This window comes from Thalassophryne amazonica, chromosome 19, assembly GCF_902500255.1.
Source record: "Thalassophryne amazonica chromosome 19, fThaAma1.1, whole genome shotgun sequence".
NCBI classification, from domain to species: domain Eukaryota; kingdom Metazoa; phylum Chordata; class Actinopteri; order Batrachoidiformes; family Batrachoididae; genus Thalassophryne; species Thalassophryne amazonica.
In genome coordinates, this window is record NC_047121.1 from 30,865,226 (window position 1) to 30,885,617 (window position 20,392).

At 40.6% G+C, this 20,392-nt stretch overlaps 1 protein-coding gene across 1 annotated transcript; it reads left to right on the top strand.

Annotated features, from left to right (window-relative positions):
- The first annotated feature begins 15,407 nt into the window (after positions 1–15,407).
- LOC117531881 (trichohyalin-like) lies at positions 15,408–19,622 on the top strand. The gene is made up of 2 exons (XM_034195073.1): positions 15,408–18,826; positions 18,962–19,622. The coding sequence occupies exons 1-2, from the start codon at positions 15,408–15,410 to the stop codon at positions 19,620–19,622; spliced, it is 4,080 nt and encodes a 1,359-aa protein (XP_034050964.1).
- Positions 19,623–20,392: the final 770 nt, after the last annotated feature.

Here is a 20,392-nt window from a genome sequence, read left to right on the forward strand (position 1 = left end):
GTCGGTACGCCTCTGGTACCAACATCGTATGTGCGAAGAATAGTACTCTTCAGTTTATCATAATTTAGGCTGTCTGAGACAGTCAATGACGCACAGGCCTCTAACCCTTTACCGCTCAATTTGCATTGTGGCCAAAAGCCCCAAAATACGACTCCACTTCACCGTCGCTGAAAACTGGGACAAGCTGAATGTTTTTATTTACATCAAACACATCACGCGGACTGACCGTGGGAGGTTCCGTAGCTGAACCCCGGACCTGCAGCTCCAATTGCCGCATTTTAAAAACTGACTCTGCTTCCAACTTTCTCAACTCCACTTCTCTAGTGGTGGCAGCTTCTACCTCGATGCACTTTAACTCTAATTCACGTCTGAGCTGAAACTCTCGCTCCTTTTCCTCCCTTTCATTTTTAAATTTAGAAAATAAAAATAGCCTGATCTCGTAATTACGAGATCCTGATGTCGTAATTATGAGATCTTTTCTCGGAATTACGAGATCAGCGGTCAGATTTTATTTATTTTTTATCCAGTGAATGCAATACGCTTCCGTAACTGACAGCTGCACACATGGCTTTCTTTGTCCTGATAGCCGCTGACTGGAAGGCTCACCAACAGCATTACCACTACACGCATGTGTAGTGGTAATGCGGAAAAGGCTTATTCATTTTGGCAAAGGTCAAGGTCTGGACAAAATGGAGCCAACACTTAGTTGGATTATACAGTTATTCCTGGCAATGTCAGCCAAAGGTCAATCATTTGGGAGATCGAGGCCATTGTTGTTCAAATGTCAGTTTGAGGTAGTCTTTACTACCTTCATACCCACAGGTACTATTATCAGTACTGTATAATTTGATAACAAAAGGTTTTCAGTGTCTACACTCATCGTCTTCGTCATTTCCGTCCCCGCCTTCAGCTGCACAAAACACTGCAGAGACTCCAGTTATTTCTTCACATTTGCCATGATGTCATCTTGTCTCATCGTGTTCATCTTCACTGTGTTGTGGATTAAAGGTATCCTACACTCAAACCGCAAGTGTTTATATTTAACTTAGCTTAACTACAAATGCATGTTAATTTCACCTTCTGTGATATCTTACTCTGCAATTGTTTTCCTACAAATTAAATTATTTTGTCTACATTTCTTCTATCGGTACAGAAGGCTCCCTCAGTAAAGAAAAACAAGTGCTTCAGACTCCATCTGAACTGTTGGTCCAACCAAATGATGAAGTTAAGCTGAGCTTCACACATATAATTCCCAACTATGACACTGTTCTGTGGTACCAACGCTCCACAGGAGACACAGCCTTAAAGCTGATTGCATATATGGCTTATAAAAACCCCAATGTTGAGCCGTCATTCACAAGCCACTTCAATGTGAGCGGAGATGGAGAGAGTAATGCTCATCTTCACATCGTCAGCGTGAGACACCGAGACAGTGGAGAGTATTTTGGTGCAGCAAGTATACACAGTAATAAAGAGAGCGATTCTCTCACACAAAAACCACCCAGAAACAATCTAACAGACATCAGCGCTCCAGGAAGAAACCACATGGTGGAACATCAAAGCGATGAAGAAAACCAATCAAACTAATATTTTCAAAAACTTAAACATGCAGTAGATCAGTGTCAGTACAACACATAATGATAGACACATACAACACAGTTTAAATATTGATATATTTTTAAAAGTGTGTCTTTCAAAAATTTTGTTTGCAGATGATGTGATAATGAGTTAAATAGCAGTCTTTGTAAAATATTTGTCTTTAAAATTCATGATTTGGTTTAAAGATGCCTCCATATGCAGTTAAGAAGTAAAGAGGTGGTACAACCCCTGACAAAAATTATGGAATCACCAGCCTCGGAGGATGTTCATTCAGTTGTTTAATTTTGTAGAAAAAAAGCAGATCACAGACATGACACAAAACTAAAGTCATTTCAAATGGCAACTTTCTGGCTTTAAGAAACACTATAAGAAATCAGGAAAAAAAAAATTGTGGCAGTCAGTAACGGTTACTTTTTTAGACCAAGCAGAGGGAAAAAAATATGGACTCACTCAATTCTGAGGAATAAATTATGGAATCACCCTGTAAATTTTCATCCCCAAAACTAACACCTGCATCAAATCAGATCTGCTCGTTAGTCTGCATCTAAAAAGGAGTGATCACACCTTGGAGAGCTGTTGCATCAAGTGGACTGACATGAATCATGGCTCCAACACAAGAGATGTCAATTGAAACAAAGTAGAGGATTATCAAACTCTTAAAAGAGGGTAAATCATCACGCAATGTTGCAAAAGGTGTTGGTTGTTCACAGTCAGCTGTGTCTAAACTCTGGACCAAATACAAACAACACGGGAAGGTTGTTAAAGGCAAACATACTGGTAGGCCAAGGAAGCCATCAAAGCGTCAAGACAGAAAACTTAAAGCAATAGTAAGTCCCTTCGGCTGCTCCCTTGTTTGCACTTGGGGTCGCCACAGCAAATCCAAGGTGGATCTGCTTGTTGAATTGGCACAAGTTTTACGCCGGATGCCCTTTCTGATGCGACTCCACATTACATGGAGAAATGTGGCAGGGGTGGGATTTGAACCCAGAACCTTATGAACCGAAACCAAGCCCATTAACCACTTGGCCACCACCCCTGCAGAAAACTTAAAGCAATATGTCTCAAAAATCGAAAATGCACAACAAAACAAATGAGGAACGAATGGGAGGAAACTGGAGTCAACGTCTGTGACCGAACTGTAAGAAACCGCCTAAAGGAAATGGGATTTACATACAGAAAAGCTAAACGAAAGCCATCATTAACACCTAAACAGAAAAAAACAAGGTTACAATGGGCTAAGGAAAAGCAATCGTGGACTGTGGATGACTGGATGAAAGTCATATTCAGTGATGAATCTCGAATCTGCATTGGGCAAGGTGATGATGCTGGAACTTTTGTTTGGTGCCGTTCCAATGAGATTTATAAAGATGACTGCCTGAAGAGAACATGTAAATTTCCACAGTCATTGATGATATGGGGCTGCATGTCAGGTAAAGGCACTGGGGAGATGGCTGTCATTACATCATCAATAAATGCAATCTGCAAAGCTGATCAGAATTGAGTGATTCCATATTTTTTTCCCTCTGCTTGGTCTAAAAAAGTAACCGTTACTGACTGCCACAATTTTTTTTCCTGATTTCTTATAGTGTTTCTTAAAGCCAGAAAGTTGCCATTTGAAATGACTTTAGTTTTGTGTCATGTCTGTGATCTGCTTTTTTCTACAAAATTAAACAACTGAATGAACATCCTCCGAGGCTGGTGATTCCATAATTTTTGCCAGGGGTTGTATTATTTACTGCATGTGAACCTCATGTTACCTCAAACTCATAGCGCATCATACCGATTGCAAGTCAGGTCACTACCCAACAAAATCATCAGTGTTAATTTAACACTGCTGATTTTTGCTTTGTAGGTAAACAGTGAAAGCTTCCAGGCTTGACCTGACCACAAGTGCAGGCTTGTAACTGTATGACGACATGACACAATAGCACATTTAAATGGCGAAACATTTTCAGTGTGCTAAACATTTCCAGTTGACCTGACTCCTCTGACCTGAAAACTGAGCAACTGTTTCCCATTATGTGCTATGTGAGGCTGGGGAACATATGACCCTTGGAAATATGGGACCCTGGGAACATAGGATTCTGGGAATGTGAGACCCTTTATTGATATGCCACATGAATCTGGAACCTAGGAATTCATCTTCATCTCTTTCCATACAGCATACAGACTGAACAACTTGTGAGCAACACAATGTTTAATCATTTTGTGAACATCTTTGAGTATGGAGAAAAGTTGAGGCCCTGAGAGAAAAGATATCTGAAGAAAGGATTACTCTAAATGCTCCGGTTCGAGTGTGTATTTCTTTTGCATGTGGAACATTTCTTGATGTGACTGATTATGGACATAACATTAAGGTGATTCCAGCGTAAATGCAGCTCACTGCTTTTGTCCATTATTGTTTACATTCTGTTTCTTTGCTGTATGCTGCAGTCACAAAGAACGATAAGTTGCAGAAGCTCTCAAACTTGGAAAAAAGAAGAAAAAAAATGGAAAAGCAACTTTTCTCCACAAATTACGCTAATTTGATGAGATGTTCATATCATAAGTGGAGCACGTCCTGTGACCTATTCAGAGTGACAATGAAAAAGATCAGTCCCACGATCAACCAAGAGTGGTTATGCACAAGCAGGCGTCTGTACAAAAGGCAGGAGGTCAAAACAGACAGGGCAATCATCCCAGTTACCAGTATTACGGTCAAGAACTTCAATTCTGTGACCATTCTCTGGCTAGTTTGTTTTGAGAATTGATTTGACTTCTATGGGTCTTTTATATATATAAAAAAAATTTAGTCCAAAGGTCAATCCCAAAAATTCCAGCATTTTTTTACTAGAAGATCAAATCCAAGGTGGCCACTGGCACCATCTTCAAAAATTAGCTTCTGAACCAGAACACCTCGAATCATGAATGAAGACACTTCTATGGGTAACTTGAACATGAGGATTCTACTTCTGACATCATTTAAACATTAATACATCATTTTGACCCAGAAATTCAAGATGGCCGCCATCCAGTAGCGTGAAAATGTAACTTTTGAATGGGAACACCTAGGATGATGAATGAACACATTATTTCAGTGAAACTGATGTGCTGATACAATTTATAACAGTTGCAGATTGCCTTCAAGTCAAGGTCATTCAAAGGTCATTTTTAGCTCATTCATAATGGTCACAGAATTGAGGATGAGGGCCATATTGGCTGCATATCTATGAGTGTACAATCTTATTGTTTAGCACAAGGAAGGTCTTGTTTGCTTTAACTATGTACACGTGCCTTTCAGTTTAATTAGTTGTTCCTTTTTGTATAATTTCATATCACATGCATCTGATAGAAATAGTTGTAGCAGTATATATATAGTATTATATTGTTTATTCTTTTTTCAAGGATTGGTATGACAACAAAAGGCAGGTCCCTGACTTCTCGGTGATGCTGACACCTCTCTCGGATGCCTGCTGACAGTGTCCACTGCTCCATGTGTCCTCCAGTGTGGTAGACTTTGTGATGAAACCACCGATTCCATTACCTCAACTGAGAAGTGGGAAAACTTCAAGAAAAAGGATATTTAATGTTCAAACTGATAAACTTTATTGTTTTTGTTCAAATATTTGCTCATTTTGAAACAGATGCCTGTAAAATGAATGGGACAGTGGTATGTTTACCACTGTGTTACATCACCTTTCCTTCTAACAACACTCAATAAGCATTTGAGAACTGAGGACACTAATTGTTGAAGCTTTGTAGGTGGAATTTTTTCCAATTCTTGCTTGATGTACAACTTCAGTTGTTCAACAGTTTGGGGTCTCCATTGTTGTATTTTGCGCTTCATAATGCGCCACACATTTTCAATGGGCGACAGGTCTGGACTGCAGGCAGGCCAGTCTAGTACCTGCACTCTTTTACTATGAAGCCACGCTGTTGTAACACGTGCAGAATGTGGCTTGGCATTGTCTTGCTGAAATAAGCAGGGACGTCACCAAAAATTGCTCCAAAACCTGGATGTACCATTCAGCACTGATGGTGCCATCACAGCTGTGTAAGTTGCCGATGCCATGGGCACTAACACACCCCCATACCATCACAGATGCTGGCTTTTGAACTTTGCACCGGTAACAATCTGGATGGTCATTTTCCTCTTTTGTCCGGAGGACACAACGTCCAGGATTTCCAAAAACAATTTGAAATGTGGACTCATCAGACCACAGCACACTTCTCAACTTTGCTTCTGTCCATTTCAAATGAGCTCGGGTCCAGAGAAGGTGGCGTTTCTGGATGTTGTTGATGTATGGTTTTTCCTTCACATGGTAGAGTTTTAACTTGTACTTGTAGATGTAGTGATAAATTGTGTTAACTGACAATGGTTTTCTGAAGTGTTCCTGAGCACCACACGGTAAGATCCTTTACACAATGATGTCAGTTTTTAATGCAGTGCCACCTGAGGGATCGAAGGTCACAGGCATTCAGTGTTGGTTTTCGGCCTTGCCGCTTGTGTGTAGAAAGTTCTCCAGATTCTCTGAATCTTCTGATTATTTTATGGACTGTGGATGATGGAATCCCTAAATTCCTTGCAATTGAATGTTGAGAAACATTGTTGTTAAACTGTTGGACTATTTTTTTCACGCAGTTGTTCACAAAGTTGTGATCCTCGCCCCATCTTTGCTTGTGAACGGCTGAGCCTTATGGGGATGCTCCTCTTATACCCAATCATGACACTCACCTGTTTCCAATTAACCTGTTCACCTGTGGAATGTTCCAAACAGGTGTTCTTTGAGCATTCACCAACTTTCCCAGTCTTTTGTTTCCACTGTCCCAGCTTTTTTGCATCAGGCATCCATTTCAAAATGAGCAGATATTTGCACAAAAACAAAAAAAGTCTATCAGTTTGAACATTAAATATCTTGTCTTTGTGGTGTATTCAATTGAATATAGGTTGAAGAGGATTTGCAAATCATTGCATTCTATTTTAATTTACATTTCACACAACATCCCAACTTCATTAGAATTGGGATTGTATAATGCCACAAGCTTGGCACACTTATTTCTGGGCAGTTTTGCCGATTCATCTTTGCAGCACCTCTCAAGCCTCATCAGGTTGGATGGGGAGTGTTGGTGTACAGCCATTTTCAGATCTCTCCAGAGATGTTCAATCAAATTCAGGTTTGGGCTCTGTCAGGGCCACTCAAGGACATTAACAGGGTTGTCTTTGATGCCAAAAGGCACCTGAAGGACTCTCAGACCATGAAACAAAATTCTCTAGTCTGATGAGGCAAAGACTGAACCCTTTAGTGTGAATGCCAGGTATCATGTTTGAAGGAAAGCATGCACCATCCCTACAGTGAAGCATGGTGGTGGCAGTATCATGCAGTATGTTTTTCAACTACAGGAAATGGGAGACTAGTCAGCATTGAGGGAAAGATGAATGCAGTAATGTGCTGGGACATCCTGGATGAAAACCTGCTCCAGAGTGCTCTTGACATCAGACAGGGGTGACGGTTCATCTTTCAGCAGGACAATGACCCTAAGCACACAGCCAAGATATGAAAGGAGTGGCTTCAAGACAACCTACTCACACAAATAACTCACAGTGATGCACACAGACCACACACTCACACAAATAACTCACAGGAGGCACACGGACTACACAATCATGCAGATAACTCGCAGGAAGCACACGGGTGACCTGCTCATACAAATAACTCACAGGAGACACAAATCACTCACAGGAGGCACAGACACCACACACTCATACAAATAACTCATACGAGGCACACAAACCACATGCTCATGCAAATAACTCATAGGAGGCACATGGACCACACACTCATACAAATAACTCATAGGAGGCACAAAAACCACATGCTCACACAAATAACTCATAGGAGGCACAGAAACCACACGCTCATACAAATAACTCATAGGAGGCACACGGACCACACGCTCATACAAATAACTCCTAAGGGGCACACTGACCACAAGCTCATACAAATAACTCATAGGGGGCACACGGACCACACACTCATACAAATAACTCATAGGGGGCACACGGACCACCTGCTCATACAAATAACTCATAGGGGGCACACGGACCACACGCTCATACAAATAACTCATAGGGGGCACACGGACCACACGCTCATACAAATAACTCATAGGGGGCACACGGACCACACGCTCATACAATTTACTCATAGGGGCACACAAACCACACGCTCATACACTCAACAAAAATATAAATGCAACACTTTTGGTTTTGCTCCCATTTTGTATGAGATGAACTCAAAGATCTAAAACTTTTTCCACATACACAATATCACCATTTCCCTCAAATATTGTTCACAAACCAGTCTAAATCTGTGATAGTGAGCACTTCTCCTTTGCTGAGATAATCCATCCCACCTCACAGGTGTGCCATATCAAGATCCTGATTAGACACCATGATTAGTGCACAGGTGTGCCTTAGACTGCCCACAATAAAAGGCCACTCTGAAAGGTGCAGTTTTGTTTTATTGGGGGGGGGATACCAGTCAGTATCTGGTGTGACCACCATTTGCCTCATGCAGTGCAACACATTTCCTTCGCATAGAGTTGATCAGGTTGTCAGTTGTGGCCTGTGGAATGTTGGTCCACTCCTCTTCAATGGCTGTGCGAAGTTGCTGGATATTGGCAGGAACTGGTACACGCTGTCATATACGCCAGTCCAGAGCATCCCAAACATGCTCAATGGGTGACATGTCCGGTGAGTATGCCGGCCATGCAAGAACTGGGACATTTTCAGCTTCCAAGAATTGTGTACAGATCCTTGCAACATGGGGCCGTGCATTATCCTGCTGCAGCATGAGGTGATGTTCTTGGATGTATGGCACAACAATGGGCCTCAGGATCTCATCACGGTATCTCTGTGCATTCAAAATGCCATCAATAAAATGCACCTGTGTTCTTCGCCATAACAGACGCCTGCCCATACCATAACCCCACCGCCACCATGGGCCACTCGATCCACAACATTGACATCAGAAAACCGCTCACCCACATGACGCCACACACGCTGTCTGCCATCTGCCCTGGACAGTGTGAACCGGGATTCATCCGTGAAGAGAACACCTCTCCAACGTGCCAAATGCCAGCGAATGTGAGCATGTGCCCACTCAAGTCGGTTACGACGATGAACTGGAGTCAGGTCGAGACCCCGATGAGGACGACGAGCATGCAGATGAGCTTCCCTGAGACGGTTTCTGAAACTTTGTGCAGAAATTCTTTGGTTATGCAAACCGATTGTTTCAGCAGCTGTCCGAGTGGCTGGTCTCAGACGATCTTGGAGGTGAACATGCTGGATGTGGAGGTCCTGGGCTGGTGTGGTTACACGTGGTCTGCGGTTGTGAGGCTGGTTGGATGTACTGCCAAATTTTCTGAAACGCCTTTGGAGACGGCTTATGGTAGAGAAATGAACATTCAATACACGAGCAACAGCTCTGGTTGACATTCCTGCTGTCAGCATGCCAATTGCACGCTCCCTCAAATCTTGCGATATCTGTGGCATTGTGCTGTGTGATAAAACTGCACCTTTCAGAGTGGCCTTTTATTGTGGGCAGTCTAAGGCACACCTGTGCACTAATCATGGTGTCTAATCAGCATCTTGATATGGCACACCTGTGAGGTGGGATGGATTATCTCAGCAAAGGAGAAGTGCTCACTATCACAGATTTAGACTGGTTTGTGAACAATATTTGAGGGAAATGGTGATATTGTGTAAGTGGAAAAAGTTTTAGATCTTTGAGTTCATCTCATACAAAATGGGAGCAAAACCAAACGTGTTGCATTTATATTTTTGTTGAGTGTATAAGTCTTGACTTAAACACTTCAACTGAATGTGGCTAATTTCAATAGGCAGATTATTCCACACAACACTGTAGCAAAATAAGTGAAGGCTCTACCACCCACTGACTTCTTCTTCACCCAAGGAACACACAATAAACCAGCATTAAGACCACAGGGTCGGCACATAAGGCTCAACATGTCTGTAAGAAAAGGCCACGCACAATCATGTAGTATTTTATATGTTAGCAACAAAACCTTGAACTCTACTCCCTTATGAACAGTGAGACAGTGAAAGAAGGCCAACAGCATTACAAGCAGTGTAATATGATTACATTTCCTAGCTCGCATCAAAATTCCAGTAGCCATATTCTGTTTCAGCTGAATTTGATTCAACACAGGATTCAAAGGACTGACAAGATTAATACCTCTCCCTGTGTTCTGTACAAGTGAGAAACCGATCTCACTTGTTTTTTTCCTCGCTCCTTCCACTCCATTTTTTTCTTTGCCTAACCTAGCTATAATAAATCAAATCAAAGGATTCAGGCAGTCATCTTTATAAATCTCATTGGAACGGCACCAAACAAAAGTTCCAGCATCATCACCTTGCCCAATGCAGATTCGAGATTCATCACTGAATATGACTTTCATCCAGTCATCCACAGTCCACGATTGCTTTTCCTTAGCCCATTGTAACCTTGTTTTTTTCTGTTTAGGTGTTAATGATGGCTTTCGTTTAGCTTTTCTGTATGTAAATCCCATTTCCTTTAGGCGGTTTCTTACAGTTCGGTCACAGACGTTGACTCCAGTTTCCTCCCATTCGTTCCTCATTTGTTTTGTTGTGCATTTTCGATTTTTGAGACATATTGCTTTAAGTTTTCTGCAGGGGTGGTGGCCAAGTGGTTAATGGGCTTGGTTTCGGTTCATAAGGTTCTGGGTTCAAATCCCACCCCTGCCACATTTCTCCATGTAATGTGGAGTCGCATCAGAAAGGGCATCCGGCGTAAAACTTGTGCCAATTCAACAAGCAGATCCACCTTGGATTTGCTGTGGCGACCCCAAGTGCAAACAAGGGAGCAGCCGAAGGGACTTACTATTGCTTTAAGTTTTCTGTCTTGACGCTTTGATGGCTTCCTTGGCCTACCAGTATGTTTGCCTTTAACAACCTTCCCGTGTTGTTTGTATTTGGTCCAGAGTTTAGACACAGCTGACTGTGAACAACCAACACCTTTTGCAACATTGCGTGATGATTTACCCTCTTTTAAGAGTTTGATAATCCTCTACTTTGTTTCAATTGACATCTCTTGTGTTGGAGCCATGATTCATGTCAGTCCACTTGATGCAACAGCTCTCCAAGGTGTGATCACTCCTTTTTAGATGCAGACTAACGAGCAGATCTGATTTGATGCAGGTGTTAGTTTTGGGGATGAAAATTTACAGGGTGATTCCATAATTTATTCCTCAGAATTGAGTGAGTCCATATTTTTTTCCCTCTGCTTGGTCTAAAAAAGTAACCGTTACTGACTGCCACAATTTTTTTTTTCCTGATTTCTTATAGTGTTTCTTAAAGCCAGAAAGTTGCCATTTGAAATGACTTTAGTTTTGTGTCATGTCTGTGATCTGCTTTTTTTCTACAAAATTAAACAACTGAATGAACATCCTCCGAGGCTGGTGATTCCATAATTTTTGTCAGGGGTTGTACCACCTCTTTACTTCTTAACTGCATATGGAGGCATCTTTAAACCAAATCATGAATTTTAAAGACAAATATTTTACAAAGACTGCTATTTAACTCATTATCACATCATCTGCAAACAAAATTTTTGAAAGACACACTTTTAAAAATATATCAATATTTAAACTGTGTTGTATGTGTCTATCATTATGTGTTGTACTGACACTGATCTACTGCATGTTTAAGTTTTTGAAAATATTAGTTTGATTGGTTTTCTTCATCGCTTTGATGTTCCACCATGTGGTTTCTTCCTGGAGCGCTGATGTCTGTTAGATTGTTTCTGGGTGGTTTTTGTGTGAGAGAATCGCTCTCTTTATTACTGTGTATACTTGCTGCACCAAAATACTCTCCACTGTCTCGGTGTCTCACGCTGACGATGTGAAGATGAGCATTACTCTCTCCATCTCCGCTCACATTGAAGTGGCTTATGAATGACGGCTCAACATTGGGGTTTTTATAAGCCATATATGCAATCAGCTTTAAGGCTGTGTCTCCTGTAGAGTGTTGGTACCACAGAACAGTGTCATAGTTGGGAATTATATGCGTGAAGCTCAGCTTAACTTCATCATTTGGTTGGACCAACAGTTCAGATGGAGTCTGAAGCACTTGTTTTTCTTTACTGAGGGAGCCTTCTGTACCGATAGAAGAAATGTAGACAAAATAATTTAATTTGTAGGAAAACAATTGCAGAGTAAGATATCACAGAAGGTGAAATTAACATGCATTTGTAGTTAAGCTAAGTTAAATATAAACACTTGCGGTTTGAGTGTAGGATACCTTTAATCCACAACACAGTGAAGATGAACACGATGAGACAAGATGACATCATGGCAAATGTGAAGAAATAACTGGAGTCTCTGCAGTGTTTTGTGCAGCTGAAGGCGGGGACGGAAATGACGAAGACGATGAGTGTAGACACTGAAAACCTTTTGTTATCAAATTATACAGTACTGATAATAGTACCTGTGGGTATGAAGGTAGTAAAGACTACCTCAAACTGACATTTGAACAACAATGGCCTCGATCTCCCAAATGATTGACCTTTGGCTGACATTGCCAGGAATAACTGTATAATCCAACTAAGTGTTGGCTCCATTTTGTCCAGACCTTGACCTTTGCCAAAATGAATAAGCCTTTTCCGCATTACCACTACACATGCGTCTTATGAGCAGTGAATCTGCTGAATCTGTGAACATCTTTCTAACTTTATCGGAGTTTGACACCTACGTTACCGTTTGAGAGGTGGACCGTCCCAGTCAAAATCCACACCTGCTGCTGTCACCAGAGCGGGTATGGCTTGTAAACAGAAGTGAGACCCGCCCTGGGCTCACCTCCCTGCCTGAATGTGGTGCCCCCCCACCCCCCACCCAAAGAATCAGTTTTGCTGTGATCCGATTTATATATATATATATATATATATATATATATATATATATATATATATATATATATATATATATATATATATATATATATATATATATATATATATATATATATATATATATATATATATATGTTTGTTTGTGTGTCTGTGTGTGTGTGTGTGTGTGTGTGTATTATGAATGATATTCACATTTTGTGAGACTCGCATTCATGTTTAGGGAGATATTTTCAGTATTCATGTTTTGCAATTAAAGGTTTTTGGATAATTCACTATTTGCAGCTGATTCATGTTTTGGGGATTAACCACTTTCTTATTTGTTTAATACTTTTTTTTGGAATACATAGAAATTTATTGAGGATATATTTGTTTAATAAACAGTGTTTTAAAAAAGTATGTTGTACTCCTTAATTTCATTTGTTCATGTAATTAATTTATGTGCATGTTGATCATCATCTGATCTTGGTATGCTGCACCTTTTTGGAAAGCTCTGTGTCTATGCTACTACATATTAAAAATTCAGCTTTCTTGTTTTGTTTTTCAGGGTTTTAAGCCCCTTTCTTTTAACCCCAGTGGGGGTCAGGCCAATCCAAATTTAAATTTGCAAACTTCTGTAGCTCACAAATAATGGCTGTTATACTACAAAAAACTGAGACAGAATCTAAAAAAAACTGTCTCTCACAGTTGAAGTGTACCTATGATAAAAATTACAGACCTCTCCATTCTTTGTAGGTGGGAAAACCTGCAAAACTGACAGGGGGTCGAATACTTATTTTCCCCACTGTATGTCTAGATAGATCTAGACAAGGTTGGGTAGGATTACTTTTAAATGAAATCCAAAAGTAATCAGATTACAAGTAATCCAAATGTATGTACATACATACATGTAATCCACATGTATTCTGTCAAAGTAATCCTACCCAACCTTGGATCTAGATATATATCAACTACGGTTGAGCCGGAAACTCGTTTCAGAGGAGTATCCAGTACAGATAAAGCATTTTTGACAACTACAAGCATGATACAAGTAAAACTCATCAATATCTGGGCTCGTGCTGAAGGAAAAACCTCATTGGTTAACTGACTGTCTTCACGCTTTGTGATTGGCCAATCATACATAGGCACATCTCTGCAGCCTCTCGCACACACACAGACAGGAACTGAACTCTCTCTGTTGATTCTAGCTCACGCTGCTGCTCTCCTCAGTACTCCTTAAGTTTTCTTCAGCTCACCTCTGCTTCAGTTTGTATGATACTTAAAGTTACTCGGTAAACTTGTTTCATATCATACGTGGTGCATTTGACAAGACAGAGCTGAAAACAGCTCGTGTGGCGTCGCTCACTGCCTCCACTCTGGTTGGGGTTTTTTTTTTAACGTTCATTTGCTCTTAGTTTGGCTGGTGATATAAAGTCAGTTGGAAAACTTTGCTCGTACTGAACGCAGTGCTTTTAAGAAAAATACAGTGAACAAGGCTGACATATTATTTCCCATCACTGGATGTTTGCCTGAATCACCAAGTTCACACAGATCATTAAAAAATTGTTTTACACACATATACACATATAGCTGAACACACAAAGTAGCCTATATTAATATTTTTTATTGAATATGGCTGCATGCAGTATCTTACTTTCTTACTGCAGTTCATAAAAATTAATTGGTCAGTAGAGCAACCTCTTTCTCTCCCTCTCACACAGTCACTCAATCGCACACACTCGACACACATGCACACACAGACGCGCGCACACACACACACACACACACACCTTAATAAATATTGATTAACTTTGTGTGGAAAAAAATGTTAAGAATGTTAGGCAGTAAAAATAAATAAATAAATTAAAAAATATTGCAGTTTGATCATGAAATTTTTAAAAAAAAATAAAATACAAAAGAAAGTTGTGCTGAGTATGACATCTCTTGTTCATGCATACTGAGTAGTTCATAATTTTCTACAACACTGAATGTCAATTCTGAGGCTAATCTGTAAATATTCATTCATACATTTAAGAAAATTCATGTTCTGACTTCATAAAAAACCTGTTATGTAAAATTGTTCCTTTATTATTGTGATCAGAAACATTGAATCTTAATTCTGAGGCTGTTCTGTAAATATTCACTTAAGAATATTCATGTTCTGAGTTTATAAAAACTTGTTCTGTAAATAGTTCCTTTACTATTGTGATCAAAAACATTCAATCTTAATTCTGAGGCTGTTCTGTAAATATTCTTTCATACACTTAAGAATATTCATGTTCGAATTTCATAAAAAAAAGACTTGTTTTGTAAATAGTTCTCTTACTTTTGTGATCAAAATCATTTATTTGAATCTCAGTTTTCAGGCTGTTCTGTAAATAGTTTTCAAATAAACAATAAATATAGCAATTTCTGATCAATCCATACCAATTTCAGATTTTAAATAAAATACTGATTTAAGCCCCACCCATTTACAGTTAAACCATGCACACTTCCTGTTTAGGCCACGCCCACTATGATAAAAGTAAGATAAAAGTGTAGAAATGTCATGTACAGATATTCTGGACTTTGTAAATAGAAGTTGCTGTCCTGCATAGATTCAACATCATATTGTTCATGTCACCTTTAATCTCAGAAAATTCTCATTAACTCTATTGATTGCCTTGAATCTTCTATACATTAATCTTTAAACTTCTATACATCAATAAACCATCTTGAACTCTCTATGTTTCTTGTTCAGTGCCACTGTGAAAGGAGACAAATCAGTGCCATATTGACCTGACGTTTGTTGAAAGTAGTGGGAAAACAAACAGAGAGATGGACAGAAATTCACATCGACCTTCAGACTATTCTACATCTTTAACAGTTCATAAAAGGATTCGACTACCACAAGATATCGGCCAGATGTCCAAAAATGAGCTGGCAGATGAGGTCCTGCACCTGTACAAGGGCAACCTTCAGCATAAACAGCTTATAAAAAAGCAGGATGAAGAGCTCAAAAAGACGTCCATGATGGTGAGAAAGTTGACAAATGACTTGGAACAGATGAAATTGAGGACAGCAAGAATAGGTCGGTGGGACACTGAGCAAATAAAATATGACAGGCTCAGTAAGGAGATCTACACACTGAAGCAAGAAAATAAGGCATTAAAAAAGCAGCTCAAGGACCAAAATGTAACAGAAAGATCACTGGAATCTGACCGAGTCAAAACAGTGCAGGAGACTAACTATGACATCAATAAGGAGGTCTGCAGACCGAAGGATATCCCAAGCAGGTCAAAACAATATGAACAGATCAAGTCAAAGGTTGACTCAAGGTGGACAAAACTACCGGGAACAACACAGCCACATCAAACAGATCAGAAAAGGACTAGCAAAGGGGCTCAACCTCCAAGCACCTCCCTCTCTCAACACCGAAACAAACGGCTGAAAAATGCAGAGTCAGATAGCCACAAACTTGAGAAAGAGACGGAGCTGCAGGGAGTGGAAACGAAGGAGATTCAGGAAACATCAGAGAACCTGCAGAAAGTACTGACTGAAACGAAGTCAGAACAGGAAGAAACAGTTCAGCAGGTCTTTGAGCAAGACAGCCCTACCACAGAAAAACACTTTGACTATAATGACATATTCAGTGAAATCATGGAAGAGCTGCCTGAGAAAAGCCAGGTGTTATTACAGGTGAAGGACCGAATCATCCAACTACAAGAAAATGATAAGGAACTGAAAACCCAGCTTCAGACCATGAAGGAGAGCTGTGATGAGCTCTCCAACCAGCTGAAAGAACAGCAAATTAAGTGTCATGACTTGGAGATGCAGCTCCAGGATTTGATCAGGGACTGGGAAAAGGAGCCATCACTAAACAGCATTGATGAACTGCAAGAGTTGCAGTTGATGCAGGAGAATTATGACAAGTTGCTCAAAGATTATCAAGAGAGTAAACAGCAATGGCAGATTCAGAAGCAGCAGCTAAAGTCACAAATCTCCCACCTGGAGTCCCAGCTCAAGACTGAACTTGGAAATAAACAAGAGATACTCACCAGACTTGAGGGTGAAAAAGACACAATCAAGATGCTTACAGAAGAAAGTAAGCAGCTTCGAGTTCAAATACACCAGCAGGAGCATGGGTCGAAGTCACGAATCCCCCAGCTGGAGTCCAAGCTCAAAGCTGAACGTGACACCAAACAAGAGGTACTCACCATACTTGAGGCTGAACAGGACACAATCAAGATGCTTACAGAAGAACGTAAGCAGCTTGAGGTCCAGGTACATCAACAGGAGGTGCAGCTAAAGTCACAAATCTACCAGCTGGAGTCCAAGCTCGAGACTGAACTTGGAAATAAAAAAGAGGTACTCACCATACTTGAGGCTGAACGGGACACAATCAAGATGCTTACAGAAGAAAGGAAGCAGCTTCAAGTACAGTTACATCAGCTGGATCAGCAGGAGCTTCAGCTGAAGTCACGAATCTCCCAGCTGGAATTCCAGCTCAAGACTGAACATGGAAATAAAGTAGCGGTACTCACCAGACTTGAGGCTGAAAGGGACACAAATAAGACATTTAGACAAGAAAAGGAGCAGCTTGAGGTTCAGTTGAAGTCACAAATCTCCCACCTGGAGTCCAAGCTCAAAGCTGAAAGTGACACCAAACAAGAGGTACTCACCACACTTGAGGCTGAACGGGACACAATCAAGATGCTTACAGAAGAAAGGAAGCAGCTTCAAGTACAGTTACATCAGCTGGATCAGCAGGAGCTTCAGCTGAAGTCACGAATCTCCCAGCTGGACTCCCAGCTCAAGACTGAACTTGGAAATAAAGAAGCGGTACTCACCAGACTTGAGGCGGAAAGGGACACAAATAAGACATTTAGACAAGAAAAGGAGCAGCTTGAGGTTCAGTTGAAGTCACAAATCTCCCACCTGGAGTCCAAGCTCAAAGCTGAACATGACACCAAACAAGAGGTACTCACCACACTTGAGGCTGAACGGGACACAATCAAGATGCTTACAGAAGAAAGGAAGCAGCTTCAAGTACAGTTACATCAGCTGGATCAGCAGGAGCTTCAGCTGAAGTCACGAATCTCCCAGCTGGAGTTCCAGCTCAAAGCTGAAAGTGACACCAAACAAGAGGTACTCACCAGACTTGAGGCTGAATGGGACACAATCAAGATGCTTACAGAAGAACGTAAGCAGCTTGAGGTCCAGGTACATCAGCTGGATCAGCAGGAGCTTCAGCTGAAGTTACGAATCTCCCAGCTGGAGTCCCATCTCAAGACTGAACTTGGAAATAAAGAAGAAGTACTCACCAGACTTGAGGCTGAAAGGGAGAAAATCAAGAAGCTTAGAAAAGAAAATAAACAGTTTCTCCAGCAAGATCAGCAACTAAAATCACAAATCTCCCAGCTGGAGTTCAAGCTCATGGCTGAACTTAGACACAAAGAAGAAGTACTCAGCAGATATGAGGCTGAAAGGGAGACAATCAAGAAGCTTAGAGAAGAAAATAAGCATTTTGTCCAGCAGGATGAGCAACTAAAATCACGAATCTCCCAGCTGGAGTTCGAGCTCATGGCTGAACTTAGACACAAAGAAGAAGTACTCAGCAGATGTGAGGCTGAAAGGGAGACAATCAAGAAGCTTAGAAAAGAAAAGAAACAGTTTCTCCAGCAAGATCAGCAACTAAAATCACAAATCTCCCAGCTGGAGTTCAAGCTCATGGCTGAACTTAGACACAAAGAAGAAGTACTCAGCAGATGTGAGGCTGAAAGGGAGACAATCAAGAAGCTTAGAGAAGAAAATAAGCATTTTGTCCAGCAGGATGAGCAACTAAAATCACGAATCTCCCAGCTGGAGTTCGAGCTCATGGCTGAACATAGAAACAAAGAAGAAGTACTCACCAGATGTGAGGCTGAAAGGGAGACAGTCAAGAAGCTTAGAGAAGAAAATAAGCATTTTGTCCAGCAGGATGAGCAACTAAAATCACGAATCTCCCAGCTGGAGTTCGAGCTCATGGCTGAACATAGAAACAAAGAAGAAGTACTCAGCAGATGTGAGGCTGAAAGGGAGACAATCAAGAAGCTTAGAAAAGAAAAGAAACAGTTTCTCCAGCAAGATCAGCAACTAAAATCACAAATCTCCCAGCTGGAGTTCGAGCTCATGGCTGAACTTAGACACAAAGAAGAAGTACTCACCACAGTCGAGGCTGAAAGGGAGACAAACAAGAAGCTGGCAGAACAAATTAAGCAGCTTCAGGTCCAGTTACACCAGCAGAAACAGCAGCTGTTTGTACTGAATCAAAGTTTGAGACTCGACCACAGTGAGAAAGATTTGACCAAAGTCACTGAGCCCCAGAATTCACAACCAGAGACCATAGAGAAGATCAAGAAAAGGCTTGGGGCCAAAAGCACCAGCCAAGATTCCAGCACAGAGTTAAGACCTCTGTTAAAGAAGAGAGAACATCAAAACCATATCTCTCCACCAGGCTCAACCTTGATGGCTAAACAGTCTGAAGTTGTCCCCAAAGATGATTCCATTGAGGAAACCTCAGACAACAGTCCACAAGAGCATGTTCAAACTTTCAGGGAGAGGTATGTCTCAATTTTCTGCGAAAATAAATGTGAGGACACATTCTCAGAGTCTTCACAGCCCAAAGAGACAAGGGAAAAATCTACCCTGGGCATTCAGCTTGCCGCACAGTACAGCTGTACCCTCACTTTCCCCAAAGCAACAGAAGATCAAAACAAAAATGAAGACAAATCAATTCCCTCCAGTAGCAATGACAGGACTGATCAAAAACAGACTGAAGATCAGCTGGACATCATGGGTGAGATATTGTGGAAAGGCAGTCTAAATGAAACCGCAGTCCCGAAAGCGCACATATATTTATCGCCTACTCTGGATATCGCCAAGGGTCCTTCTAAACACATTTGTTCAACTAAGATCAAAGATGCTGATGAAACATCATGCACTTTGAAGAAGACCAAGCACAAAGAAAAATCAGCAGACTTCAAGAAATCTGAACACAAGAAGGAAACATCCCCAGAGTCCTCAAAGACCAAAGCCAAGAAGGGAAAAGCTCACATGTGGAGCAACATTTCCTGCCGCTCTGTAGTTCAAGAGCAGTAGCTGAACAATCATAGCTGTAATAAATCTGAAGTGTGAGAAGAGAAAATAAGTACTTTTAACTTGTCTGTGATTTAATCTTGTTTATGGATAAAACTGCCTATTTTTTAATCTCTTTGCTGGATCACCAATATTTTTTTAAATGGAAACATGTAATATACGTTATATTACATGTTACATACATACATGTTATATACATATGTGTATATAACATGTATGCACATGGAGCCAATCAGAGCTACATGTGCTCTGATTGGCTGAGTCAGTTTTGCACATTTTTCCAAACTGAGTGCTGTACTATTCAAATTCAAATTGATTAATTTATATAGCGGCAATTTGCGATGAGATCACCTCAAGGCGCTTCACATAGCATAAAAACAGAGAAAACTGAATTAAAAATTTAAAAACACAATAAAAAAACAAAAACATAAAAGAACACTTGAAGCACTCAGAGAGTGCAAACCTCCGCCAAGGCCATAGGGACATTGACCCTAAAGAGATTCCCTCCTTGGCACAGTGATCTATTTAACAATTCAGTGTTACAACCAAAACTAGGATACATACACTTTTCTTTCCTGTATATTTGACATCCTTGACCATGAAAACATACCACTAGAACTTGGAATCACTTTTATGTCTTTATTAGTTCAAAGTTATTGTATAAAAACGATTTTTCGGTAATGGCGGTTTTCTTCTGGATCTAGCTCCATAACATTTGAAGCTACATCAAATCTGATGACACCTTACTGAATCAGTACAGATTCAACTACAAT